The sequence below is a fragment of the Drosophila hydei genome, unplaced genomic scaffold (genome assembly GCF_003285905.1).
Source record: "Drosophila hydei strain 15085-1641.00,03,60 unplaced genomic scaffold, DhydRS2 tig00008121-arrow-pilon, whole genome shotgun sequence".
NCBI lineage: Eukaryota > Metazoa > Arthropoda > Insecta > Diptera > Drosophilidae > Drosophila > Drosophila hydei.
The window spans coordinates 2,620,215-2,647,321 of NW_022045832.1; the positions used below are offsets into that span (position 1 = coordinate 2,620,215).

Below are 27,107 nucleotides of genomic sequence, written 5' to 3' on the forward strand. Positions count from 1 at the left end.
GCATTTATTGTGTCATACAATTTAAAAGTTATCTCTCTCTCTCTCTCTCTTTCTTCTACTTATCACAAGTTAACTTAAGCCTTAAAAGAAACGAGTCGACTCAAATCCAGATGTGCTGGCGCAGCCAACTAATATGCCTTGCCAGATCCGTATAAATGACGGGCTGCGTCAGGTCGCAGCGATTGGTGAACACCTGGCCAGCCGAGACGACACCGCGCAGCAGCCAGACATTGTTCTCCTGGAGCATGAGGCCGCCACCGGAATCGCCGCTGCAGGGTCCCGCTGCCTGCTTGTTGCTCGCACAGAGCGTATTCGGCGTGACCAGTCTGATGCCCTCGGTAGATCTCAGATTGCGCAGGCACTCGGCTTCAGTGATGATATCCGTATCTGTCATCTTCGCCACTCGCGTATTCGGGTTGCCATGCTCATCGGATCCCCAGCCAGCCACATAGGACTTGTAGCCAGACGGCAGCTGCAGCAAAAAGTTCTCATTCCACAAGCAAATGGGCTTGATGTATTCGCCAAAGCTGCAAACGAAAATCCAGATACAATTCGATTTTTCAGAAGCTGTCGCCGTAGATAAAGCCTACCTCACTGGAGACGAAAGCTTGAGCAGAGCTATGTCAGCATTCGAATAGTTTCTGGGCGAGTACTCCTCGTGTACCATCAGCACAGAGACCTCACCCAATAATCCGTCCGACACTAAATCCAATGTGTTGCGGCCCAGCGAGACACCTACTCGGCTAGGCGGTAAGTTTCGCTCAGCGTAAACGAAACAATGCGCCGCCGACAACACCGTTGAGGCCGAGATGAGCGTACCACCACAGAAAAAGCGAAGACCGTCAGGACCACGTTCATACAGGGCCGCCATCCAAGGAAGCTGGCCGCGACGGACCTGACTACCAAAATGGAGAAGCGGCGATGTGACAGGCCCTTCGCGTCCACAGATTGTTGAGAGCTGGCCAAGTCCCTGGCCACCACTACTAGGAGCTGGCTGTGGCCTTGGGCGTGGGCGAGGTGCAGGTTGGGTAGGTGCTTGACGCGGTGGTGCTGGCACAGGATTAGACACTTGTGGTATAGCCTTCTGAGGTTGGACAACATTTCCTTCCCAAATTGGTCGCTGCGGCCGTCGGTTTGTTTCCTGAAGTATCTGAGGATTTTGAGTGAAGAGCGGCACTGTCGTAGAGCGCAGCGAATGGGATAGAGTAAGCGTAACACTGCTAGGAGGATCTGCAAAGGAAACGGATTAAGCTCATGATCGTCTTCGATAAGCTTTCAGGCACTTACATGGCGAAGCTCTGCATAGGACAACATCGTTGAGCATAAGCAATGTCAGCTTAGGTAGCACACCGGGTGTGGGAAAATCAACGCGATATTGTATAGGACGTCCATAGCGGAGATTAGACTTGGTTACCTCTTCGCCATCCCACAGAGTTAGGCTGCCACCGTAATTCTAAATAAATAAGATTATTATTAGTAGATGTTCGAAAAAACCGGAAACATTGCTTCATTTCGCGATGCCGCTCTGAGCTCCTCTTTCATTCCCTGAAGTTTATATCGATAATGATGTTTTATAATTGAGCTCTGTCGCAAACACAATAAAATAATGTCAAGCTTGGTCTTTTCTAAATAAATCTATTCATGAATACATATATAAATAATTGATTTGGTAAAACCAACACCTCTGCGGCTTTATTATTGAAGCAGCAGGCAATAAGATTTATGACAGCAAAGTAAATTAAATGATACAAGCAGGTGGAAAGAAACCGGTCACACAACTTCTGAAAACTAAGTCTCACAGCAAGAGAGCTGCGTAGTATCATCTAGAAGCCTTTGTATTATTTAATATTTTTATTGGCCACTATCTAATATGAAAAGCAACGTGGAAACTGAACACTGATCACATTCATATACAGCAAGCAATAAAAATAATAACAACATAAACAATGCATTTGCGAGGTCGCTGCTGTGGGAAAAGCTCAGAAATCTAATCTTCAGTTGGGGTCAGTTGTGATAAGCGCATCGAACAAATCAATATTACTTAAGCAGGGGTTTTAAAGGGGTTTTCTTACCGAACTTAGAAATCCTGGTTGCGAGAACTCGAGTCGGAGCGTGTTTTCCTGGTACTGTGCATCATGCCGTATAGAAATACGACCCACGTACTCCTGATTGTATGCCAGATACTCAAAGTATTCCGGACAGGCGACAGGCGGCACTTGCTGTGCTGAACTGGGCCAAGGCAGAAGCAGCAGCTTTAAAAAGATGCCGAACACTAATAAGAAATGTTTCATTTTCTAAATGATCGAAGACGCGAAACCAATTGAACAAGCGCAGTCACGATTCAGACCTCTTTGAAAGAGCGCCAAGCGGTGACTATTTTTTTTTTTTTTTTTTTTTTTTTTTTTTTTTTTTTTTTTTTTCGTTTTTATTTCTTTATTTTGTTGCAGCTTATTGTCTTAGACTCTATAGCGCATTTAGCTCTAAACCTTAACTAATGGGAGGGCAGATATGCCAATTATTCTGCACTTGTAGCTACTATCTTAATTAGTTCTAATATTGTCTAGAGGATGCAATCTCTTCAGTCTTCGCCTATTGTTGTTTATAGCCAGGTTGCTTGCGAGATGGTTAGGATGCGCTGCAAGTCTGTCCGCGTATCTTGAACTGTGTCGCCCAATGAGTTCAGCAACTGTGGGAATTGCTAAATCCCTATGTAAGACTGAGTTTCTTACAAACCAGCTGGCTCCAGTCCATCTGCGTAGTGCTTTATTCTGCAGGGTCTGAATTTTGTTCCTTGTAGTCTTCGCCGAGGAGCCCCATAGAGAGATACCATATACGAAGGTTGGGACAACTATTGCCTTGTAGATGGCGGCCTTGCTGCTGTAAGACAACTTGCTTGAAGCTCTCAGCATCCAGTCGAGGGTTTTTAGCTTGCTTTTGCATTTTGAGGTTACTTGACTTATGTGCGCTTTAAAAGTCAGCCTTCTGTCAAGAGTGATACCAAGGTACTTTACTTTTGAGGCTTTGGGAATAGTGGGCCCCAATGCAACGCTTGGGCAATCTCCTCTTCTAGTGGCGAAGGTAGTATGTACAGACTTTTGTGCATTAATGGTGATACACCACCGTTTTGCCCAGCGTCCGAAAGAGTCCAGATATTTTTGTAGTGAGTCTGAAGCTTCTTGCGCAGATACGTGACGTGATAAGATGGCGGTGTCATCTGCATAGGTCGCTATGAGTACTGCATCTGTACTTCCTATATTTGGCTCGGGAGTTGGCATATCTCCTGTGAATAAAGTATAAAGTGTTGGGCCTAGAACACTACCCTGTGGTACTCCAGCCATAATTGGTCTAGTCAAGGATACTGTTTGCCCCCTTGACACTTGGAAGGTTCTTCCAATAAGGTATGAGGATAGCAACGCGAAAAATGGGGCTGGAAGGGTGGTCCTCACTTTCTGCAGCAGTCCCAGGTGCCAAACTCGATCAAACGCCTGTTTGATGTCTAAAAAGACGGCAGAGCAGTACATCTTTTCTTCAAAGGCTCCAAGGATATGGTGCACAACTCTGTGAACCTGTTCCGGTGTTCCATGCTGTCTCCTGAAGCCAAACTGATGGTTTGGAATGGCCTCCTGGCGTCCCAGATGTGTCAGTACTCGTTCCAGAAATATTCTTTCGAATATTTTGGAGAGTACTGGCAACAGGCTAATTGGTCTGTACGACTCAATTTCTCCCACGGGTTTGCCAGGCTTAGGAATCATCACAATCACGGCGCGCTTCCAGCAGGCTGGAAAGTGCCGGATGCGGAGCATGGCGTTGTACACCATAGTTATGTAGTCTATGGTGGAGTCAGGCAGTGCTCTAAGGACTCTGCCGTTTATTAGATCATATCCAGGGGATTTTTTTGCCTTCACTCTTCTGATGTGTTCAAGAACCTCTTCTTTTGTACATCCAGTTATCTGGTCTTCAGCTGGGAGGGGCGAGAGAACGATGTCTTCTGTTGCTTCGATTTCTGAGGCCTCTGCGGTAATCACCGGCGTGAATTGGTCTTGAAGGTGGTTTGCAAAAGCCTCAGCTTGAGCTTCGTCTCCAATGTGCCAGGAACCAGAAATGCTCCGAATGGGATGACGTCGTATTGGCTGCCGTTTGAGCTTTCTTGTAAATTTCCATAATTGAAACTCTGCGTCAGTGGGCGATTCAGCTCGTACCAGCGCATCGCTGATACACCTCTTTTGAAGCAGGGCGAGAGCAGCTTTAAGATGCCTCGTGGCTTCGTTGTACATGGATTTGGCATCAGGCGTGCGTAATCTTAACCAGCGTCTCCTGGCCCATCTTTTGTGTATTAGTAGGTGTTGGGCCTCCAAGGTGAGGGGGATGTTGTACGGAGACTGTTGTCTTGTTTGGCAAGATGGTGGGGCGGCTTGGTGCGCAGCTTTGACTATTTCTTCCTGCAGTTTGTTTGCTGCGTAGTCCACGTCTTCAGGAGTGTTAAGTTCCATTTCTATGTGCAAAGAGTAATGGAGCTCGCGCCTAAAGACTCCTAAATCTGATCCTGCTGGCAGTAGTTGTTTCCTAATGGGCAAGGGCTGTGGCTGCGCGTGGATTGTGACTATTAGTGGCAGGTGGTCAGAGGATAGGTCCAAGGATTCTTCAATGGTCAATTGCCGGTCACAGATGCCTTTGTAGACAGCGAAGTCGATTGCCGAGGGCCTGTGTCCATTAATTGGGTAACGGGTGGGGGCTCCAGTCGCCAATATGCTGAATTGTAAGTTTTGAATCGCCTCAAATATGACTTCTCCGCGACGATTCGCACTATTGCTTCCCCAAAATGGGTGCCATCCATTCCAGTCGCCGCCGATGAGGGTCTTATTCAACCTTTGGCCTAGAACCTGTTCCATGTGATGATCACACAGACCAGTGTTTGGCGGAAGATAAATTGACGCAACTTCGATCGCTCCAATAGACGTAGGCAGGGTGATGGCTGAGACCTGCATTGTTGCGTTGCAAATTGGCAGTAAAGGTGTATGCGGTATTGTTGCTCGTATGAGGATTGAGGATCCACCAAAGCAGTTTGCTCCTTCACCATGAGCCTGATAGTGTTCGTATCCGAAAATTTGTGTAGTGGGGCACTCATGAGTTTCTGTTATTAACATTATATCTATGTTTTCTTGTGAGAGAAACGCAGCCAGTTCCTGAGTCTTGTTTCTCAGGCCATTGGCGTTCCAGATACCCACACGTAAAGCCATTATTTGTAGGCAAGCTTGGTTATGATGGCCATTAAACTGTTTAGCATGGTTGCTTGTTGGGATTGTACTTCTCGCATCGCTTTGAGCTCGGCATTAATTGCGTCAAACTGACGTTGTTGTTGCTGAAGCATTTCAGTGAACAAAGTGTCACTTGTGGTATTCTTATTTGACGGTCCACCTCTAGCGGCCTGTGCGTAAGAAACACCACTAATAGGCGTTGCAAAGCTCGTGGCTTGGGTAATGCTCCGGGGCCTTGTAATTTCGGAAGCAGTACTCGGACCCGTAGACGGTGTTTGTGTGGGACTCCTTTTTTGTGCTGGGGATTGCAATTTGCGCAACCGCTTGTATACTTGGCAGCCCTTATAGTTGGCTGGGTGCTGTAACTCACAGTGCACACAAGTTGGTGCCTGGTCCTTTTCGCGGGTGCAGTCTTTGGATGCGTGTTTCCCGGCGCAACGCACACATCTGGGAGCTTTGTGGCAGTAGCGTTGTGTGTGTCCAAATTCTTGACAGCGATGGCATTGTGTCAGGTCGTTGTATCTTCTTGGCAGTTCCACTGTGCAGCGTTGCCTGCAGACAACTCGAATGTCCAAAATTTCTTTGTTGTTGGGGGCCTGAGCCACGTCAACAAAAAATATATTTAGCGGTGTTTTGTCCATACGGCTCAGTGGGTTGTGCACATTTGTAATTGTGTGGCCTTTGGTTTCCAATTCCTTTTTAATTAGTGTTGTATCAGTGCTGGAGTGAAGCCCTTTGAACACGACTCTATATGGTTTGTCCTCCTTAAGCTGGTAGCAGTGGAACTCCAATTCCAGCTTAGTAAAGTGGTCTATAACTCTGCGATAGTCCTCACTGCATTGGGTTAATACACCTATGTTATTCTTCTTTGGCTTAATTACGTATGATTTAGCATCAATTACTTTATCTATTATCTGTTGAAGTAGGGCCACAGACTTGATGTTTGGACACCATATGGGGGGCGGACGAGGTTTCGGTGTAGTTTGCTGGTCGGTCAATACTGGGGCTTCTGGAGCTACAGGTGATTCGCTGTAGTCTTCATCTTCTTCTACGAGCAGTGAAAATCGATTTTCTGATATTAATGCTGCATTGCTGGTGCTTGGTTCGTCGAAGATGAGCCTTTTCTTGATGGTTTTTGGTGAATTTGGCTGTTTACGTTTCGTGTTTTTGTTGTTAGTGATGCCTTGCACGGAGGCGATATCTATTTTTGAGTTTATTGGCATGATGGAGGCTTGCCTATTTGCCATCACAACGTTAAGCTGGGCTTGCATTTCTGCATTTACCTTTACAGCTGTAGCGAGGTTATTGACATTAGATGTCATCGCGGATTGTGCTTTTGAGTGCAGGCGCACTCGCGCCAAGCGACGAAATTTCGTAAATTGCAATTAAAGCAATTGAGTTACGCGGAAGCAAGCGATAAGAAAACGCTGCGTGTGCGGTTTTTGTTGCTGTTGCGTTGAAGAATGCACCGCAAAGTTCTATTTTTAGAACTCTGCAGCAGTAGAGCTTAAGCGAAGGCTGTTCGAATTCACGTCTTTACAGGTCGAACGACTGATCGCGATTGCGGTGACTATTGCATGTGGAGTTCTGTTCCGACAATCAGTGGTCAGCAGATCGATGAGCATCGGTGATCGGGGTGAAACCCGTTTCATTTCGCTCTGTCTCTCCCACCAACAACAAAGCTATAGCTAGACGATCTTTCGGTCGCTCAGTTGCTCGGTCTCTCGTGCTGCTGTCAGACTGATTTCATTGTATTAATTTCTCTTTTTTTTTTTTTCAATCGCGATCAGTTGTTCGACCTGTAAAGACGTGAATTCGAACAGCCTTCGCTTAAGCTCTACTGCTGCAGAGTTCTAAAAATAGAACTTTGCGGTGCATTCTTCAACGCAACAGCAACAAAAAACCGCACACGCAGCGTTTTCTTATCGCTTGCTTCCGCGTAACTCAATTGCTTTAATTGCAATTTACGAAATTTCGTCGCTTGGCGCGAGTGCGCCTGCACTCAAAAGCACAATCCGCGATGACATCTAATGTCAATAACCTCGCTACAGCTGTAAAGGTAAATGCAGAAATGCAAGCCCAGCTTAACGTTGTGATGGCAAATAGGCAAGCCTCCATCATGCCAATAAACTCAAAAATAGATATCGCCTCCGTGCAAGGCATCACTAACAACAAAAACACGAAACGTAAACAGCCAAATTCACCAAAAACCATCAAGAAAAGGCTCATCTTCGACGAACCAAGCACCAGCAATGCAGCATTAATATCAGAAAATCGATTTTCACTGCTCGTAGAAGAAGATGAAGACTACAGCGAATCACCTGTAGCTCCAGAAGCCCCAGTATTGACCGACCAGCAAACTACACCGAAACCTCGTCCGCCCCCCATATGGTGTCCAAACATCAAGTCTGTGGCCCTACTTCAACAGATAATAGATAAAGTAATTGATGCTAAATCATACGTAATTAAGCCAAAGAAGAATAACATAGGTGTATTAACCCAATGCAGTGAGGACTATCGCAGAGTTATAGACCACTTTACTAAGCTGGAATTGGAGTTCCACTGCTACCAGCTTAAGGAGGACAAACCATATAGAGTCGTGTTCAAAGGGCTTCACTCCAGCACTGATACAACACTAATTAAAAAGGAATTGGAAACCAAAGGCCACACAATTACAAATGTGCACAACCCACTGAGCCGTATGGACAAAACACCGCTAAATATATTTTTTGTTGACGTGGCTCAGGCCCCCAACAACAAAGAAATTTTGGACATTCGAGTTGTCTGCAGGCAACGCTGCACAGTGGAACTGCCAAGAAGATACAACGACCTGACACAATGCCATCGCTGTCAAGAATTTGGACACACACAACGCTACTGCCACAAAGCTCCCAGATGTGTGCGTTGCGCCGGGAAACACGCATCCAAAGACTGCACCCGCGAAAAGGACCAGGCACCAACTTGTGTGCACTGTGAGTTACAGCACCCAGCCAACTATAAGGGCTGCCAAGTATACAAGCGGTTGCGCAAATTGCAATCCCCAGCACAAAAAAGGAGTCCCACACAAACACCGTCTACGGGTCCGAGTACTGCTTCCGAAATTACAAGGCCCCGGAGCATTACCCAAGCCACGAGCTTTGCAACGCCTATTAGTGGTGTTTCTTACGCACAGGCCGCTAGAGGTGGACCGTCAAATAAGAATACCACAAGTGACACTTTGTTCACTGAAATGCTTCAGCAACAACAACGTCAGTTTGACGCAATTAATGCCGAGCTCAAAGCGATGCGAGAAGTACAATCCCAACAAGCAACCATGCTAAACAGTTTAATGGCCATCATAACCAAGCTTGCCTACAAATAATGGCTTTACGTGTGGGTATCTGGAACGCCAATGGCCTGAGAAACAAGACTCAGGAACTGGCTGCGTTTCTCTCACAAGAAAACATAGATATAATGTTAATAACAGAAACTCATGAGTGCCCCACTACACAAATTTTCGGATACGAACACTATCAGGCTCATGGTGAAGGAGCAAACTGCTTTGGTGGATCCTCAATCCTCATACGAGCAACAATACCGCATACACCTTTACTGCCAATTTGCAACGCAACAATGCAGGTCTCAGCCATCACCCTGCCTACGTCTATTGGAGCGATCGAAGTTGCGTCAATTTATCTTCCGCCAAACACTGGTCTGTGTGATCATCACATGGAACAGGTTCTAGGCCAAAGGTTGAATAAGACCCTCATCGGCGGCGACTGGAATGGATGGCACCCATTTTGGGGAAGCAATAGTGCGAATCGTCGCGGAGAAGTCATATTTGAGGCGATTCAAAACTTACAATTCAGCATATTGGCGACTGGAGCCCCCACCCGTTACCCAATTAATGGACACAGGCCCTCGGCAATCGACTTCGCTGTCTACAAAGGCATCTGTGACCGGCAATTGACCATTGAAGAATCCTTGGACCTATCCTCTGACCACCTGCCACTAATAGTCACAATCCACGCGCAGCCACAGCCCTTGCCCATTAGGAAACAACTACTGCCAGCAGGATCAGATTTAGGAGTCTTTAGGCGCGAGCTCCATTACTCTTTGCACATAGAAATGGAACTTAACACTCCTGAAGACGTGGACTACGCAGCAAACAAACTGCAGGAAGAAATAGTCAAAGCTGCGCACCAAGCCGCCCCACCATCTTGCCAAACAAGACAACAGTCTCCGTACAACATCCCCCTCACCTTGGAGGCCCAACACCTACTAATACACAAAAGATGGGCCAGGAGACGCTGGTTAAGATTACGCACGCCTGATGCCAAATCCATGTACAACGAAGCCACGAGGCATCTTAAAGCTGCTCTCGCCCTGCTTCAAAAGAGGTGTATCAGCGATGCGCTGGTACGAGCTGAATCGCCCACTGACGCAGAGTTTCAATTATGGAAATTTACAAGAAAGCTCAAACGGCAGCCAATACGTCGTCATCCCATTCGGAGCATTTCTGGTTCCTGGCACATTGGAGACGAAGCTCAAGCTGAGGCTTTTGCAAACCACCTTCAAGACCAATTCACGCCGGTGATTACCGCAGAGGCCTCAGAAATCGAAGCAACAGAAGACATCGTTCTCTCGCCCCTCCCAGCTGAAGACCAGATAACTGGATGTACAAAAGAAGAGGTTCTTGAACACATCAGAAGAGTGAAGGCAAAAAAATCCCCTGGATATGATCTAATAAACGGCAGAGTCCTTAGAGCACTGCCTGACTCCACCATAGACTACATAACTATGGTGTACAACGCCATGCTCCGCATCCGGCACTTTCCAGCCTGCTGGAAGCGCGCCGTGATTGTGATGATTCCTAAGCCTGGCAAACCCGTGGGAGAAATTGAGTCGTACAGACCAATTAGCCTGTTGCCAGTACTCTCCAAAATATTCGAAAGAATATTTCTGGAACGAGTACTGACACATCTGGGACGCCAGGAGGCCATTCCAAACCATCAGTTTGGCTTCAGGAGACAGCATGGAACACCGGAACAGGTTCACAGAGTTGTGCACCATATCCTTGGAGCCTTTGAAGAAAAGATGTACTGCTCTGCCGTCTTTTTAGACATCAAACAGGCGTTTGATCGAGTTTGGCACCTGGGACTGCTGCAGAAAGTGAGGACCACCCTTCCAGCCCCATTTTTCGCGTTGCTATCCTCATACCTTATTGGAAGAACCTTCCAAGTGTCAAGGGGGCAAGCAGTATCCTTGACTAGACCAATTATGGCTGGAGTACCACAGGGCAGTGTTCTAGGCCCAACACTTTATACTTTATTCACAGGAGATATGCCAACTCCCGAGCCAAATATAGGAAGTACAGATGCAGTACTCATAGCGACCTATGCAGATGACACCGCCATCTTATCACGTCACGTATCTGCGCAAGAAGCTTCAGACTCACTACAAAAATATCTGGACTCTTTCGGACGCTGGGCAAAACGGTGGTGTATCACCATTAATGCACAAAAGTCTGTACATACTACCTTCGCCACTAGAAGAGGAGATTGCCCAAGCGTTGCATTGGGGCCCACTATTCCCAAAGCCTCAAAAGTAAAGTACCTTGGTATCACTCTTGACAGAAGGCTGACTTTTAAAGCGCACATAAGTCAAGTAACCTCAAAATGCAAAAGCAAGCTAAAAACCCTCGACTGGATGCTGAGAGCTTCAAGCAAGTTGTCTTACAGCAGCAAGGCCGCCATCTACAAGGCAATAGTTGTCCCAACCTTCGTATATGGTATCTCTCTATGGGGCTCCTCGGCGAAGACTACAAGGAACAAAATTCAGACCCTGCAGAATAAAGCACTACGCAGATGGACTGGAGCCAGCTGGTTTGTAAGAAACTCAGTCTTACATAGGGATTTAGCAATTCCCACAGTTGCTGAACTCATTGGGCGACACAGTTCAAGATACGCGGACAGACTTGCAGCGCATCCTAACCATCTCGCAAGCAACCTGGCTATAAACAACAATAGGCGAAGACTGAAGAGATTGCATCCTCTAGACAATATTAGAACTAATTAAGATAGTAGCTACAAGTGCAGAATAATTGGCATATCTGCCCTCCCATTAGTTAAGGTTTAGAGCTAAATGCGCTATAGAGTCTAAGACAATAAGCTGCAACAAAATAAAGAAATAAAAAAAAAAAAAAAAAAAAAAAAAAAAAAAAAAAAAATTTCTCTTTTTGTTTTTTTTTTGTTTACTCTCTTATTCATTAAAGATTAACAATGTTTTGGATCGTAAATAAGCTAGAGCTTCGACTCAGCATGTTTTTAAAAGCGTGCTTGACAAATAATTTGCATATGTATTTATCGCCGATGACGTTCATAACTATAAGCTATACTTCTGACCGCGAATCATCCCGTTTGGGTATCGAACAAATATGCATATAAAAATTTGGTTTATTTATAAATTATTTACAGGCAGAATTTGACTTAGAACTGAGTACATAGGTTGAGCGAAATGCACCTCTGGCACTATTTGGAGTTTGGCTATTCCCACATGTTCTGACGCAGCCAGGTAATGTGCTTGGCCACATCTGCGTAGAGGGAAGGCCGGGTGAGATCACAGGTATTGTTCTTTTGCAGGCCGAGTGAGATGACTCCACGCAGAAGCCAAATATTGTTTTCTCTCAGCATCAGTCCGCCGCCACCATCGCTGGCGCAAGGACCAGCCCCCACGCGTTTCGCACAGATCGTGTTCGGCTGCACCAGAGAACGCACACTCTCGCGCAGGCAGTCAGACTCGGTCACAATGCTTGTGTCCGTGATTTTCGAGTACTTCGTGTTGACGTTCCCGTTCTCATCGGCTCCCCAACCAGCCACGTACGTTTTGTAGCCTGACGGCAGCTGCAGCGCATAGTTCTCGTTCCACAAACAAATGGGAACAATATAATCGTTGAAGCTAACAGAGAAGCCAAGAAGAATTAGGTAATCTAACAGACGTGCATCGGGTATTATCTACTTACATGATTTTCTTGGCTAGTCTGATGAGCACCATGTCTGCATTCGCGCTGAAGTGTTCGTATGCTTCATGGAAGAGCAGCTGCGTTACCTCGCGCAGTTCGCCCTGCGAAATGATATCGATGGTGTTGCGACCCAGAGAGACAACAGTGCGGTTGGCCGGCAGATCGCGGCCAGGCAAACGGAAGCAATGTGCCGCCGACAGCACTGTCGTTGACGAAATTAGCGAGCCGCCACAGAAGAAGATCAGACCATTGTCTGTCGCACGCTCGAAGAGACCAACCAACCAGGGCAGCTGGCCCCGCTGCAGCTGCTCTCCCTGGAAAATGAGAGGCGTTGTAACGGCTCTTTCGCGGCCACAGACTGTAGTCAGCGTTTGATCTATCGGCTCAGGCTTTGGACTCTCTCTGGTGTTCACATTAGTTTGCTGCTGAATGACGGGACGTGGCCTGGGAGTTGTTCTCGGCACCGGCACTTGAATCTCCGGAATCATGTAATCCGGTTGCTTCACGGCCGAAACGGATGGTCTGAAGTCCCACTGTGGAGCGTTCTGAATACGTCTCGAGTCCAAAAAGGTAAGCGGCACCGTTGTGGACAGCAGAGAATGCCTCAATGAGATCTCAGTTTTTGGTGGTAGATCTGAAGATAGACTCGAAAGTTTGAGCCAGGAACTAAGCGCTGCTGAAATTACTCACATTGTGGTGCACTGCAGAGCACCTCATTATTGAGAGTGATTTTTGTCAATTTTGGCGGCTCGCTGGGTATGGGGAAGTCGACGCGATAGTTAATGGGCTCGCCATTAGCTATATGAGACTTAGTGACTTCTTGGTTGTCCATTAGTGAAAGGCTTCCAACATAGCTCTAATGGGATGGAAATGCAAAAAAACAAATAAATTATTGATAATCGATATCAACATCTTTATGAGCTACATGTGATCAATATACAATTTCTTTTTTTATGGCGATTCATACATTATATAGAGCCGGGGATCCACGATTGGGTTGGTAAAAACCAAAACAAAATCTTTGTATAAGCTGGTCAAAGTTGTTTGTGTAAGCAACCAATACATGCATAACTAATATCACCTCGGCAAACCACACAGAGCGTAGCAGAAGCAAGCACACAAGGGAACTACATCAAATTGCGAAGCTTGCTCTTTGCAGCTATTAATAACTGTTCTCTAAGGTTTTTGCTCTCATATTGACATAGTCAATTAGACATCCCATTGATTGACTACTCATTGCACGCAAGCTAAGAGCAATTATTCACCTTTGTTTTTGCACTCTCTGACTGCTGCCAATTTCAAAATAAATGATTCTGGAAAACTTGTTTTTGAATGGGGGTTTACCACGCCTATTAACTAACACAATTGTACGTTATCAATTGCCATATTCGCATATGTTGCCATCAGTATTCACAGCACATAAAGACATTTGTTGAGGTCAATGTGTGATAAGGCCAGAAAAATTAGCACGAGCAAAAAAAAAACAGCTACAAATGAGATTTTAGTGATGCGCGGCTGATCTGCAGCAACCCGTTTACCTACCCATTGATAAGCTCCGTACTGTGAGAATTCCACAACGAGCTCGTTGCTCTCATATTGAGGGTCATGTCGTACAGCAATGTGCCCTATAAACTGCTGATTGTAGGATAGATACTCAAAGAACTGCGGACAAGCGATATTCGGCAGGCGCTGAGCCGACATAAGTCCAAGCAATGACAGCAAGATGCCGTATAAGAGCAACGCACTCTCCATATAAATTGCTACTATTATTGATTTAGCAAAAGGAAAATAAACGAACAACTAATCGTAAACTACACACGCGATGGACACTAAAGCGAATGTCTAAATGGAGCACAGCCGCACCTCGCGCTTTGAACATCGGCAAACGAATGATTTGTGTTTACTTCTGAGCATTAAATACGAATCTCAATCACGTTCGCTGTCCAGCTACACCTCAGCGAGAATCGATTTCTTTCACTCAGACATCTCGGGCGAAACCGGATAGCCAGCATCACTTGCGAGCATCGACTGGTAAAACTCTACTCTTTCAGCTGGAGTCTCCCAGCTGGCAAATGATATTTCCCTCTATGAGTTTATAGCTCTTAAATTTGATAATCCGCTTACTATTACTTAGCTTATAAAGAGTTTTTGGCTATAATATTGTCAACTTTTTTATTTTATTGCATTTAAATTAATGAATTTGAAGCAGATTTATTTTTCATATTTAGTTTCAGATTTTTGTGTTATTTCTTTGGTTGAAGAACTCTATTCTATTAAAAATATTAATATATATATCATTAAATTATATTCTGACAATAATCGTTTATACATTTTCGATTTTATGAATTTTCTATTGAGCATTAGAATATTTTTTATTTAAATTGCCCTTGACCTTATTAGAAATAAAAAGGAATGAAATGTAAACAATTAAACAATTGAAGAAACTAATTTCACAGACTAAGGAAAGCACATTTTCCTATACCTTCTCCACTAAGAGCTGAGTTAATCCATCAATATAACAGTATAAGAATCCATAGTAAACTGATGTAAGCTAGCATTATAGATACAAATCTTTTTATTTTTTATTTCATTTTTTATTATTTTTAATAATTTTGGCTGTCAAATTAACAAATAAAGAGCATTGAAAAGTCGTTGTATAATTTTTTTAACAAATTCATTCTTTACAAAAATTATTGACAAAATAAATAATTAATATGCATATTTAATATTATTTAATTGCATATTTATGCTGATATTGAACTGTAGCAGCTGTAGCATAAATTTACATATTGTGTTGATTTCTTGAAAACAGTTTGATAGGGACTAGCTTATGTATTGCCTAATCCAAGTCATATGCTTGGCAAGATCGCAGTAGAGGACATATTGGTTGTTATTGCAGTGGTCCACTGTACTTCGCTCGCCTAGGGAGACAACTCCACGGAGCAGCCAGCGATTGTTGCGTTTAATCATCAAACCGCCACCGGAATCGCCGAGGCATGGCCCAGAGCCATCCAGATTGCCAGCGCAGAGCGTGCGATCAAGAATCTTCTGCACCTTCCAACGGCGGGCGCATTCCCCCACAGTGGCAATCTTCGCGTCGACGACACGCGGATAACGTGTCATTGAGTTGCCGTTCTCATCCGTGCCCCAGCCTGCAATGGAGCCAATTTCGGCCTCAGTTTCCGTCTCAGCCGTCTCCCACAGGCAAATTGGACTGATGATGTCATTGAAGCTGTAAGTCAAGCAAAAGATCAATAGCCAGACAATGGATTATGAATTATAACAAAAAGTCGGTTTAACCCACATGACTGGACTATCTAATGTGATCAGCGCAATATCCGCATCGGGCTGTAGCTGCAGGCGCGAGGAATATTCTGGATGCATAACAATGCGCCTAGCGTCTCTCATCTCTGCACCATCCTCGCTATAATTGTCCAGGTCATAGCGACCCAGGGCCACCAACACGCGATCCTCTCTTATTTTGTACACACAGTGGGCAGCCGTAATGACTAAGCTGGTCGAGACGAGCGAGCCGCCGCACTTGAAGGCAAGTGAAAAGGACTCTTTGTGATACACAGCTGTAAGCCAGGGATATCTACCACGAGGAAACTCCATGCCTCGCTGAATATAAGGTACGCCCGTGCCTTCTTGGCCACACACAAATGAAGGCCAGGGTACACTTGATGGAGGACTTGCACGAATCCCATTTGGAATGAAAGGCGAGGCAGGCGTTGCTGGCTTCCAAGGTGCGGGTGCAATGCTGGAAATTGTTGGTACTGAGGAAGTGGGCCACCTCTGACGAGGCACAGCCGATGAGCTTATGCTAGTTATTGCCGGTGACTTGGGCGCCCAATCAGCAGCTGAGGTGGCGGTCTGTTCATTGACGAAATCGGATAGAATATGGGAAATCGACCTTTCCGAGCCATCGAAGACCACTGTCTTAATCTGCACATCAGTCTGTCCCTCTGGGAACTTATGAATGACAGGTGTGGGCGCCACACGATGAGGTGATTGTGGTCCGTTTATGTGCAGCTCGAAGAAACGATTGAAGAAACTCTGGGGATTATCTACAAATGCAATCTAAACTAGAACTCAATAAAGATTACTCACATTCGCTGGCTCGACACAGTTCGTTGTTATTGTATACCAATCTCGTGAGCTTGGGCAGCACAGCCGACGCATCCGCCCAGAGGCTAACTCGAAACTTAGCGGCCCGCAAACTAGCTCGCACTGTGACCTCATCGGGATACGGCAGCAGGGCGCCCACAACAGATTGCTGTCGAATCGTTTTGGAATTTTGTGGCGCAATCAGTTCACTATTTGAATCGCAACAATCTAATCAGCTTATAGAGTAACTACATACATCGTGCGCGCCGAGCTGCGAGAATCGCACATCAATTCGATTGCGGCCATTTTGCAGGCCGAGTGTCAGCTCGCCTTGAAAACTGCCAATGCCACTCTGGACATACTGGAAATACTGAGCACACGAGTTTTCCGGGAAGCGCTGAGCAACGGAAGCCATTAACACCATGGCCAGTAGCAGCAGCAGCAGTAGCTGCGTGTCCATTGGAATGTTAAAAAAAAACTGTAAAAATACAAATTCTAGTTAAAGTCTCGTCCAATTATTTAATGCACACGCGACAAGCGCCAGTGGGCGAATATAACTGCATTCGATATTAGCAGCTCAATTGGCTGTGAGTGTTGAGCCAGTATGCTAAGCAACTGGAAATACTGCATCGTGCTGAAGCTGATAAAGCCGAGATCTCCGATACGGAAGAGTACATAGAGAGAGAAAGAGAGAGAGAGAGACTACAGAGGGCTGAGTGAAAACTGAAAGCAGAAAATGCGAACCCCTCCGGAGCGTAAACTATACATAAGCGTGGCTCTTACGAGATAAGCAGGCAGCTTTTTGTTTATTTAGTTAACTTATTTGTTAGCGCTCATCTCACAATATTACGTTCTATCCAGCCGAGATGTCGGGCAACGTCACAGTAGATGACGTATCGCGACAAATCGCAGCCGTTGCCAGAGCGTTGGGCTAGCGAGACAATGCCGCGTACGAACCAACGGTTGTTGCGCAGCACCATTAATCCACCTCCGGAGTCGCCGAGGCAGGGGCCATGACCCTGGCTGTTGCCTGCGCAGAATGTGCGAGGCGTCAAAAAGTCCTTGGCGGTAACCATCTCACGTAGGCATTGCTCCTGGGACACTTTCCTCACGTTGACTGTTGAGGGAAAACGCGTTGGCTTGAAATTCGCATCGATTCCCCAACCGGCGACGGCAGTCTGTTCGCTGTCATCGATGCCAAGCGCTGTTTTGCTGGTCCACATGCAAATGGGACGGACATAGGTTGAGTATTGGACCCGCTCGGTAAACACCAGCAGGCCCACATCCAGATCAGGCACCAGATTGCCCACAAAGTCGGGATGCGTGTGCACGGACTGCACGGCCATCAGAGTGGCGTCCTTTTCGGGATGCATGCTTATGTCATGGCGTCCCACATAAACCCTTAGTTGTGCCGGCGTCATGCCGTAGATGCAATGCGCCGCTGTTATCACGGTGCGTGCCGAGATCAGCGTCGTCACGCACTTGTAGGACAACTCAATTTTATTGGGATCCACGTTGATGTCGTGATAGAGCGCCGCCAGCCAGGGGAAACGGCCCCTGGGCAAGGTTTCGCCTCCAATCTGTAAGCCAACGAGACCCTCCACGCCGCACTCATACTCCACTGGCTCATGACGCGTGTCCACCGTAACAATAGGCTTTATACTTGTCAGCGGCTTCAAAAATGGATTATCATTCGATACCCATGATGTTCCCGGACTAGCTGCGACCGGTCTAGTGACAGTCGTGGTAGGCCGTGGAGTCTGTTTGGCTGTTGTCGGCGCTGGGACCGATGCATATGTCACTAGCTGATTGTAGAAAGATTCTGGATCAATCGAATCAAACAGGGGAATTGTTCTGGTGGGCAGTGGCGGCGACTCGTACATTTTATATGTGGTCGTTGACGAAACAGCCATGTTCAGCTCTCGCGTCGATGTGGTGGAAGACCCTTCATCTGCGAAACAAGAGTATATTAATATTAAAAGTGAGAATTTCAACTAGAGGATTCTAGCACATTTGCATTTGATGTGTAGGGTGAATAAAGAGCTTTGTGCAAGCCACAATTCAAATTTCGTTGCATATTGTTAATTACACATATCAAATAGCATACCATTTGTCCAATAATTGCGTTTAATGATACTGCTTAGCCACGTAATTGCAACCCTAATCAATTTTAGTCGATTACTCACATTCGCTGGCTGTGCATAACACTTGGCCGTTCAACTCGATGCGCACTATCTTGGGCAGCTCGTCGTCGAAGTCAGTAAAGCGGACAAAGCATTCGGCACGGCCACCGTCGTGCATATTTTGCAGAGCAGTCTTCCTATTCGGATATGGTGCCATGGAACTTATCTTGCCGGGCTGTAGGCGCAATCAAAGACTGTTAGAAATGACCTTTGCCAATGATACTCGGTATGTCTACCTACATACGTACCCTGTTAACGCCATGCGAGACAAACCGCAGCGTCCAGCTGACGCTCTTGAGGCCATCTTGCGGCGGGGTGACATGACCAATCCAATGATCCCCCTGGCGCCGATACTGAAAAATGTTTCCACAGCCATTGGGTGGCAAGCGTTGGGTCAAAGCAATGCGTAGACAAAGTGCTAGCACAGCGAACCTCAGCGTTTGGCTCACGATTCCCATTGAATGGCGTTTCAGAACTGTAGCTGATAGCAGTTGAGCAAGAACTGAGCATCTCAATTCCCCATGAAGTTGAAATTATCACAAAATTCCCGCTCAGCGCTCGCCAGCATTGCGCTCTCTGCGTAGTGTGAAATACCCGAACGTAAGAGCGACTGACGAAGCGCACAGCAGGACAGGTTTTCGGGCTTTGCCCGGTAAGCCCCTCGGCAGTCTGAGCTGAAGTTGATGGATCATGGGTCATGCCAGAAGTATACATAGTATTTTCAAGACTAAAACACATGTTATGTATAATGTCTGATTAGACTGATGCTTGAATGAAGGCACTTTGTTTACGTTTACATTACAAAATAAAAACTCTCTTCTCTCTGTCTCTATCTTGACTGCAATTTCAACCGGTTTAAATTATTCTAACCCTCAGCTGTGCTGTGCTCTCTGATTCGCTCTCGACTGCATTTGAGCGAAACGAGTTTGACGGCAGAGGCAAAGGCAGATGCTACCTGCATATTACCTACTTTTATATAAATAGAGTCAAACTGACAGGAATCCCCTTATCGAGGCATTTCCACCTTAAAGAACATTTCTCTGGTTTTTACTAAAAACCTGGCACTGATAAAACTTTGCACTGGTGCCACAATTTTCACTTATTATACGAAAAGTTATAGATTATATCAGACAAGTTTGTATGTAAGTACAATATTGAAAATTGTGGTACACGCAACTGTCAGTATGTACTTGCTAAAGTAGCAAAACTTTTAACAACAATAAACGCACCCAATTCCAATGGTTAGCTGGAGGAGCGAAATTCCTACACCTTTGGGGATGGATGACATTGTTGTGGCTCTGGCTTGCAGAGGGCTTCTTTTTTTCACACCAACTTTTATAATCAGCTCAAGTTTGTTAAGCTTCTGTGGTAATTTGTTGGGATTTCTCGTAAATTTCATTCGTTTTGCCAAATATAATAAATTGAAAATGAAATATGCCTCGTCTTGGCTGGCAACTTGCTGCCAACTTTCGGGGCTAATGGCCGACAAAGTTGACGCCGCTGGCATTCGTGACAGCCGCTAGCATGCCCCGAATGCTTCCACAAGCACATTGAGACATCTATATCCGACCAATTTGACTGCTCCTCAAGGCGAACTGCTTCCGCAGCGAACAGCCAAACAGTCAATGCCAGTTGCCCATTACCAGCTGCAGGAAGTGCATGCGCACTGTAAATTGTGTGCACTCGAAAGACTTTGATTGCCTTTGCGGGGTTATGGCATACGTTAATTGGAGCATTAGGCAGCCACTACAAAACTACTTCGACATAAATACCTAGCAATGGGTCGCTACGGGCTTGAACACTAAGATCGATTGACGTTGTATGCGAATGTTCTGTATTTTCTACTGAATAATTGCCAAGTGAAATGGCTTATATTAGAAAACAACTTACACTTCTGCACTGTATAAAGACGTTTTCCCAAAAATTCACAAATTAATTTATGACATTTGATTAATCCCATTATTTATTTATCAATTTTTACAATTCCTTTCAACATCAATTTTATTACTCAAGTTAAAAGTCTTTAATTTCAATTTTTTAATACATATGAACACTTATTGAAAAGTTCAAATATCTGTTTGAAATATACGAATATGAATTGTGTAGTAAAATCACAGTTCCAGTAAATTTATACCAAAAAACCAAAGGAGTTCTTGTCGTCTGCTTAGGTATAGTAATTTAGGTCCTTACAGTTCTGTGTATCTTCTTTGCCTTCTGATTAAAATATTTTTTTTACAGTTTTTGATTTATAATTAATTAATATATTATTTATATTAATAAAAAATTTGCCTGCTCAAACATGAAAATATATATATTAAGCCTTGAAGACTTCTGTAGTAGACTTACCTTATCAGACATAGGTTAATTTTTATTTTGGACACCACTCGTGAAATGAATTAATATTTGAAATAAGTAAATTTTTCAATTAGATTTCCAGTAATCAACTGCGGCGTAAAACTTTGAAGGTGTCGCAAGTGCAAATGCCGCGATAACGCGAGAAAATAAAAACAAATGCATCGGCGCAGTTTTTCAAGAGCTCCAATTTCCTGGCCTCTTTGAGTCCCGAGCGGAGCGAGCAGTTCAGCTCCTCGTGCCAAGTATTGTGGATGTTTTCCTCTATTAGCATAGTGTGGAAAACATTGAGCAGCTGCAGATGTCGCTGGACACGTGGACAGCGCACAAGGCACAACATCTGGACATATGGCCGGAACTTAGTCCAGCGCAGAAAGTCGTCGGCGCAGACTTCAGTGCTGGCATCAATTATCATTAGCTTGCAGTCATAATGATAGACACCTTCCAGGATATCACGCTCCATTGGACACGGAAAATCTAAGCATACCTCATCTGTGAGAACAAAGCTGTTCTCATGGAGCGGAGTTTGCATGGTCCATGGATATACACGATTGGCAAAGGAGTAGGCCAAGCGTTGGCGGCGCTCTTGCTCCTCGCATAGATGCTTAACTTCGTTGTCAATACGCCTGATAGCACGCGAGCCACATGGTTGATAGTCGCTAAGTGCCTTATCGTTGAGTTCTTCAACGGCCTTGTTAGTTGCAGCTTCGGCCAACTGCTCGGACTTTTCTTCATCCTCGGCAGCCTGGCAGCATCGCATATCATGCGGCTTCTCGTACTGTGGATAGCCTACCTTGGCCAGAAAGGTGTGCCAATGCAAATAATCAAATTCAATGCGAGGTATAAAAAATCTAATCGATTCGCTTTCCACCCGACACTGATTGTCATCCAATATCAGTGGCCAAAGCGTCTCGAAAAACGAAGTATCTAACGATTTATTGTCGTCCCGGCCATTGCTGTCTGAGTCTGAGTCCATGTTGCCGCCTTTTCCAAAAATAAAAAACTTGGAATTTGTATGATTGTTATTTAGTACTTTGAAGAATGTAGTCGTAAGTAGTGCCTATCTGACAGGCAATGCCAGAGTGCCTTACTCTAGTATACTATTTGATAGTCCGTACAATACGCACACTTGTTGTGCTCCCGTTCAACGAGGCGTATGAGCAACAATTTCCTTTTATTATCAGCTCATAAATCAGCTGCTGACTCGCATTCTCTGGACATTTGTTTATATTTGTCTCAAATTTATGTACGCCCATAGCAATAACAGCATCAACAACAACAACAACAACAACAGCAGCAACAACAACGATTTGCGTACATTTTATGCCATTTCTGTCGGAGGTAGCCGCCGATCGTCGTCATTTTATGGGCTCGCCTGTGCCTGGGCTGTCCTGATTTTATGAAGCAATGTATGCGCGGCAATATGCCCACGATTTTCATTATGTGATGAAAGCAGCGATGGGCGTGGCTGCTCTAATAACACCCACGAATTTGTGTTTGTTTTTTTTTTCTGTTCGGCTCATTAGCTTTAATGCCTTGGATTTTATTGCCACGCACGCACAGCGACATTTGGAGCATGCCATTTGATGCGACGTATCAAGCATGCAATGCACATTACAAAAAAAAACAAACAAAATACAACAGATAGCAGACGGATGACAGACATGGGCTTGCCGAATTCGCCCTTGACAATGGACATCAATAAAATAGCAGTTAAAAAGAATACATTCATCATTTTGATTTCAAGCAAATGCAAACAAAGAATCGAATAAGCGAATATATGTTTATATATATCTAAAGAAAGAGCAATAGATTAACAGATTAGATAGATAGTAAAGATGCTTTCAAGTGGTATAATAATAAAGTAAGGAGCTTTTAAGGTTATTTACAAGAAAACCTTAAAAGCCTATTTCACTCAATAATTTTCGAGATTTATAAGAAAGCCAATTAACATATAGTCCAGTAGCTTCAACATTGAAACAATCAAGTCGTCATATACCGCAGCCTTTTAACTCCATCGCATCGTTGTTGCCGTTAATTATAGTGTTTTGGGCTTGCTGTGGTGACGTGTGCATATCCTGTGTGCCACACCACAGAAATTGCGTATACGCCACATGTGTGCAATAAATTTTCATAAATCAATTGCGCGTGCTGCTCTTAACGCGCCCCACTGACTACCGACACGCCCCTTGTCCGCCCACCTGATGCCCACCAGCCAAATTGAAATCAACATCAGATCCGAAACCTCTTACACAGTGATTGTTGTCGTACCTTTTTCAATACCCTGTACTTTATTGTTGTCGGGAGACTATCACACATTCTGATTGTGCTTTAAGCATACAGTGTGTAGGGTATATTCCAGTCGATTATTCTCGTCTCATGCGCTGGTATCAAATTTATGTGCACACAATTATTTCAAGTTCGTTGCGGCAGCCAAATGTAAAGAATAAAATTTAGTGACGAATGCTTATTTTACGCTTCAGTTTTCGACAACTTACGGCAAATGCGATTTCGTTTCCAAATTCTGTTATTCATTCGTTTTCCATTCTTTTTTTTGGCGTCACGGTGCGAAAATTTGATTTGTGCTCTGAAGCAGAAGCTGCCGTTTTAATTTAATTCTGTTTGGATTCTTATTGCCTTCCACATGTACGAGGGAAGATTTATGGCAGACCGTTTTACCAACGCCGGCTGCTATCGAAGGCTGTGGCGGGATAGAGAAGAAAAAACTTGTGGCATGGGTGGGTTTCGAAATGTATTTTTAATATTTAAGCCAAGTTCCCCTGAAATAGCTGAACAGCAGTTTGCTCTTGACCTTCTACTTGGACTGACTGAACTGAAAGTTGCAGCAAAGTCTCTCCATTTAAGCTGAGAAACATCCCCAAGCCAAATTACGTGAACCAACATGTCTGAGCGCTATTAAAATGCGACAAGAATTTCGCGACATTCGCCTAAAGGCAGCCAAAACGAATAAAAATTATTTGTATGTTTATTGTCTTCTATTGAAGCACTCAAAATTCAAGCTGCCCGAGAATACACAGCAAAACAAAAATAAAAATGTGAGAGATGCTCAAGCGGAAAAAAAAACAAGGAAAACAAACGCCAAAACCAGCAAGACAAGCGAGAAAGACAAGTAAGATCCATATTGACATAAAAGCCAATCATTTTAAAATAGCTTTAAGCAGAGTCTACGAGCAGGCGGAAAAAAACATCAAAAGGTTGTTGCCAGAGCGGAAAACAACAAGTACACGTCCAATTTAGGGCCACTGAGAAGAGTTGGTGTTGGGTAGCACGGTCTCTGCCTGGGTGGCTGGCTGAAAGTGTGTCGTGGAAAAAATGTATGCATTTTTCTGCATGAGTACAAAAGCCACCGCAACGCTGACAGCACCAGCAAGCACCACATCCGCTACAAGCAACATTTCGGTTGCAGTCAGCCACAGCCTTATGCACTTTGAACTATCGCCAGTCCTTGGCCGTTGGTCTCTTTGCCAACCAAGTCCCACGGCATATAAAATCAAAAGACAATATTAGCAAGTGAAATTCACAACTCTGTTAGCAATTCATGGCATAGCTGGTTGCAAACTTAAGGCCGTCAAAACTGTGGGCTATGGCAAATCAATCAATTATCACTGGAGCGTAAGACTTGATGATTGCTGTGCCCGACGCCCAACATCAATCATCGTACAACTTAAGTGTAATGCTCTGTGTCGAGTAGATAAATCAGTATCAATACGTTAGTCAACTGAGCTGCCGTTGCAGCTGCAAATGCTATTCATATATTGCAGATTCAAATGATAATGCTGATCAAATAAGAGTCATCTGTCTGTCTCTTACTCTTACTCTTACTCTTACTCTTACTCTTACTCTTACTCTTACTCTTACTCTTACTCTTACTCTTACTCTTACTCTTACTCTTACTCTTACTCTTACTCTTACTCTTACTCTTACTCTTACTCTTACTCTTACTCTTACTCTTACTCTTACTCTTACTCTTACTCTTACTCTTACTCTTACTCTTACTCTTACTCTTACTCTTACTCTTACTCTTACTCTTACTCTTACTCTTACTCTTACTCTTACTCTTACTCTTACTCTTACTCTTACTCTTACTCTTACTCTTACTCTTACTCTTACTCTTACTCTTACACTTACTACTAGTCTTTGCTGTATTTTGAACTCTATAATGCTTTTCGGAGGCTAAAAGAAAACATTAAATCATTGTTATTCAATTGGAAGTTTTTTATAAAACCGCGCAAAACCTCCAAAATTATTTGTTTTAAGCTGATTATAGTCTAGAACACAATAAATATGACTTCATATTCAGAGACAAAGTCTAAAATTAAACAAAACAAAAATTAATAAGTAAATGCCATTCCGAGCTTTAGCAAATTTAAGTAATTCCCAAAAATATCGTGTTTTGCTAGATGTTAAGTGATTAAGATATTTCTAGAAATATTTTATGCAAATAAAGTAAATTTTGTATAGTATTTGTACGCCATTTGAGTGATTGCGTATCTATAGCTATTATCCTGATAATCGCTTACACAAAATAAGAAAACAAAATTTAAGCGTCATTTTTCTTACCTGCCTCCGTGTCTGTTCGCTTGTGCATATTCAAAATGATTTGGCAAGGTTAAACGGCTTCCAAATTCTGGCAATATTCCTAGGTAAATATTTGATGTTTGCTTGCTGGTGCATAAAAATAGCTCAGCTTTTGCAGCATTAAATGCATTCAACTCGAGCATATGTGAAAGGTCTTATTGAAATTGTAAGGCACCACTTAAAAGCTGTATAGATAAACAGTTCAAGTCCTGGGCAAGTTGAATTTAACTGTATATTTAACTGTATATATTGTAAAAAATGGTGAAGCTGCAAGAAGCATTTGGTGGCAGGTCGCTAACGATGATTTTAGCGCATAGTTTGCCATGTGAAAATAATTTTATCAGTATTTTATCTGACTGACTGACTTGAAGAGTGTTCGTCCCTTTGGGCAAATATAAACTTTGTTTCAGTTGCGGCTCAGAGTTTATCGATCTTGCGTCTAGCACCTGGCAATCAGTTTTCGGAAAAGCTGCCCGCACTAGTAGTAAAAGTTACAAATATTTTATCAGCTGGCAAATTGCTTCTCTCGTTGCACAGATAATGACCACAAGTATTTACGATGGCAGCGCAAGGAAGCAATCAGCTTTGCCAATTGCATTTAAAAGTTTCATTGCAATTGCTTTTCGCTTTTAAGTCAATCGGCTTTAAGGTCAGCTGGTCAGCTGCATTGGCCACATGCTCACGTTAAGTGCACATCAACTGGCGAGCAGTAATTGCCGCAGGCATCTTTGCTCAATGAGCTTCATTATGCTGTGTTTGTGCTTAGCTTTGCACAAGTCCAAGTTTGCAAGCTCGTGATATTGTTGCCAACCAGCCTAAGGTGCCCACAGAGCGCACAAACAGTTTCTGGTCTTGTCGACTTCGCCCATATCGAGAGCAGCATAGGCCACAGCTCTGCGGGCTTGTGGAGATCCACTGCACTAAAGCTCGATTTCTGTTAAACGAATTATAAACGTTTATAATTACGATTCACAAATGAAATTAGATTAACTTTTTATTTCAATTTCAAATGCACTTAGCTCGATTGATTGCCTGCATGCATATGTTATTCATTTTTTGCATTTTTATTTCTATAGAACTGTGAATTTCAACAAATATTCACGCCTTGCGCGGATCAAACTAGAGAGCATGCTCAACTGGAAGATACCCTGTAATTCGAAAGTAAGCCCATACAAAGTTATATATGTGAGTTCGAAAGAAGTGAGCTGCATTGGCAGCGGCTCATGTCCGTATGTTTGCCTAAGTATTACGACTAGCTATAACTAATACGAGTCAAATGTGAAGAAGGTATATACATCTTACAAATGAGCAGCTTGTCTATTGTGGTATGTCTAGAACCTCTCGCTTCTGCGGTGTCGACCTCTCATGAACCCACCCCAATTGTAGTACTAAACGAACTTAGCTACTGCTAGATAGAGTTTATCTCCACGTTTACGATTACAGGGTATACAAAAAACAAATTTCAATTGCATTTTTTTGTGTTTTTGCCTTTTGCTTGCAGTGCTTGTTGTCAATTTGTGTGGTCGCCCTCAATGCTTCTGCATTTGGATATTCGTGTGTGCGCGTGTCAATTTGTGATTGTGTGTGTGTGTATGTGTGTGAGGGTGCGTG

The 27,107-nt window shown here is 44.2% G+C and overlaps 5 protein-coding genes across 6 annotated transcripts; all 5 read right to left on the bottom strand.

The window, feature by feature from the left end:
- Position 1: 1 nt before the first annotated feature.
- On the bottom strand, positions 2 to 2,372 carry LOC111593270 (serine protease gd-like). The gene is made up of 4 exons (XM_023305941.2): positions 2,073 to 2,372; positions 1,288 to 1,453; positions 591 to 1,230; positions 2 to 527 (listed from the first exon to the last, which is right to left on the bottom strand). Exons 1-4 carry the CDS (start codon positions 2,289 to 2,291, stop codon positions 101 to 103), a joined length of 1,452 nt encoding a protein of 483 aa, XP_023161709.2. The 5' UTR covers positions 2,292 to 2,372; the 3' UTR covers positions 2 to 100.
- A 9,305-nt stretch (positions 2,373 to 11,677) lies between these two features.
- Positions 11,678 to 14,130, bottom strand: LOC111593271 (serine protease gd-like). The gene is made up of 4 exons (XM_023305942.2): positions 13,798 to 14,130; positions 12,946 to 13,111; positions 12,256 to 12,889; positions 11,678 to 12,191 (listed from the first exon to the last, which is right to left on the bottom strand). Exons 1-4 carry the CDS (start codon positions 14,005 to 14,007, stop codon positions 11,780 to 11,782), a joined length of 1,422 nt encoding a protein of 473 aa, XP_023161710.2. The 5' UTR covers positions 14,008 to 14,130; the 3' UTR covers positions 11,678 to 11,779.
- Positions 14,131 to 15,030: 900 nt separating this feature from the next.
- On the bottom strand, positions 15,031 to 16,947 carry LOC111593253 (tryptase). Of its 2 annotated transcripts, none has more exons than XM_023305912.2 (4): positions 16,619 to 16,947; positions 16,366 to 16,531; positions 15,560 to 16,322; positions 15,031 to 15,487 (listed from the first exon to the last, which is right to left on the bottom strand). In XM_023305912.2, the coding sequence occupies exons 1-4, from the start codon at positions 16,820 to 16,822 to the stop codon at positions 15,079 to 15,081; spliced, it is 1,542 nt and encodes a 513-aa protein (XP_023161680.1). In that variant the 5' UTR covers positions 16,823 to 16,947; the 3' UTR covers positions 15,031 to 15,078. The 2 variants fall into 2 exon arrangements, with proteins under 2 accessions (XP_023161680.1, XP_023161681.1); XM_023305913.2 differs by having other exon boundaries at positions 15,560 to 16,311; positions 16,619 to 16,751.
- Positions 16,948 to 17,143: 196 nt separating this feature from the next.
- Positions 17,144 to 19,030, bottom strand: LOC111593251 (brain-specific serine protease 4). The gene is made up of 3 exons (XM_023305911.2): positions 18,794 to 19,030; positions 18,549 to 18,720; positions 17,144 to 18,313 (listed from the first exon to the last, which is right to left on the bottom strand). Exons 1-3 carry the CDS (start codon positions 19,001 to 19,003, stop codon positions 17,196 to 17,198), a joined length of 1,500 nt encoding a protein of 499 aa, XP_023161679.1. The 5' UTR covers positions 19,004 to 19,030; the 3' UTR covers positions 17,144 to 17,195.
- Positions 19,031 to 20,643: 1,613 nt separating this feature from the next.
- On the bottom strand, positions 20,644 to 21,960 carry LOC111593266. Its single transcript, XM_023305933.2, has 2 exons — positions 20,892 to 21,960; positions 20,644 to 20,759 (listed from the first exon to the last, which is right to left on the bottom strand). Exon 1 carries the CDS (start codon positions 21,871 to 21,873, stop codon positions 20,986 to 20,988), a length of 888 nt encoding a protein of 295 aa, XP_023161701.1. The 5' UTR covers positions 21,874 to 21,960; the 3' UTR covers positions 20,644 to 20,759; positions 20,892 to 20,985.
- Between the last annotated feature and the right edge of the window lie 5,147 nt (positions 21,961 to 27,107).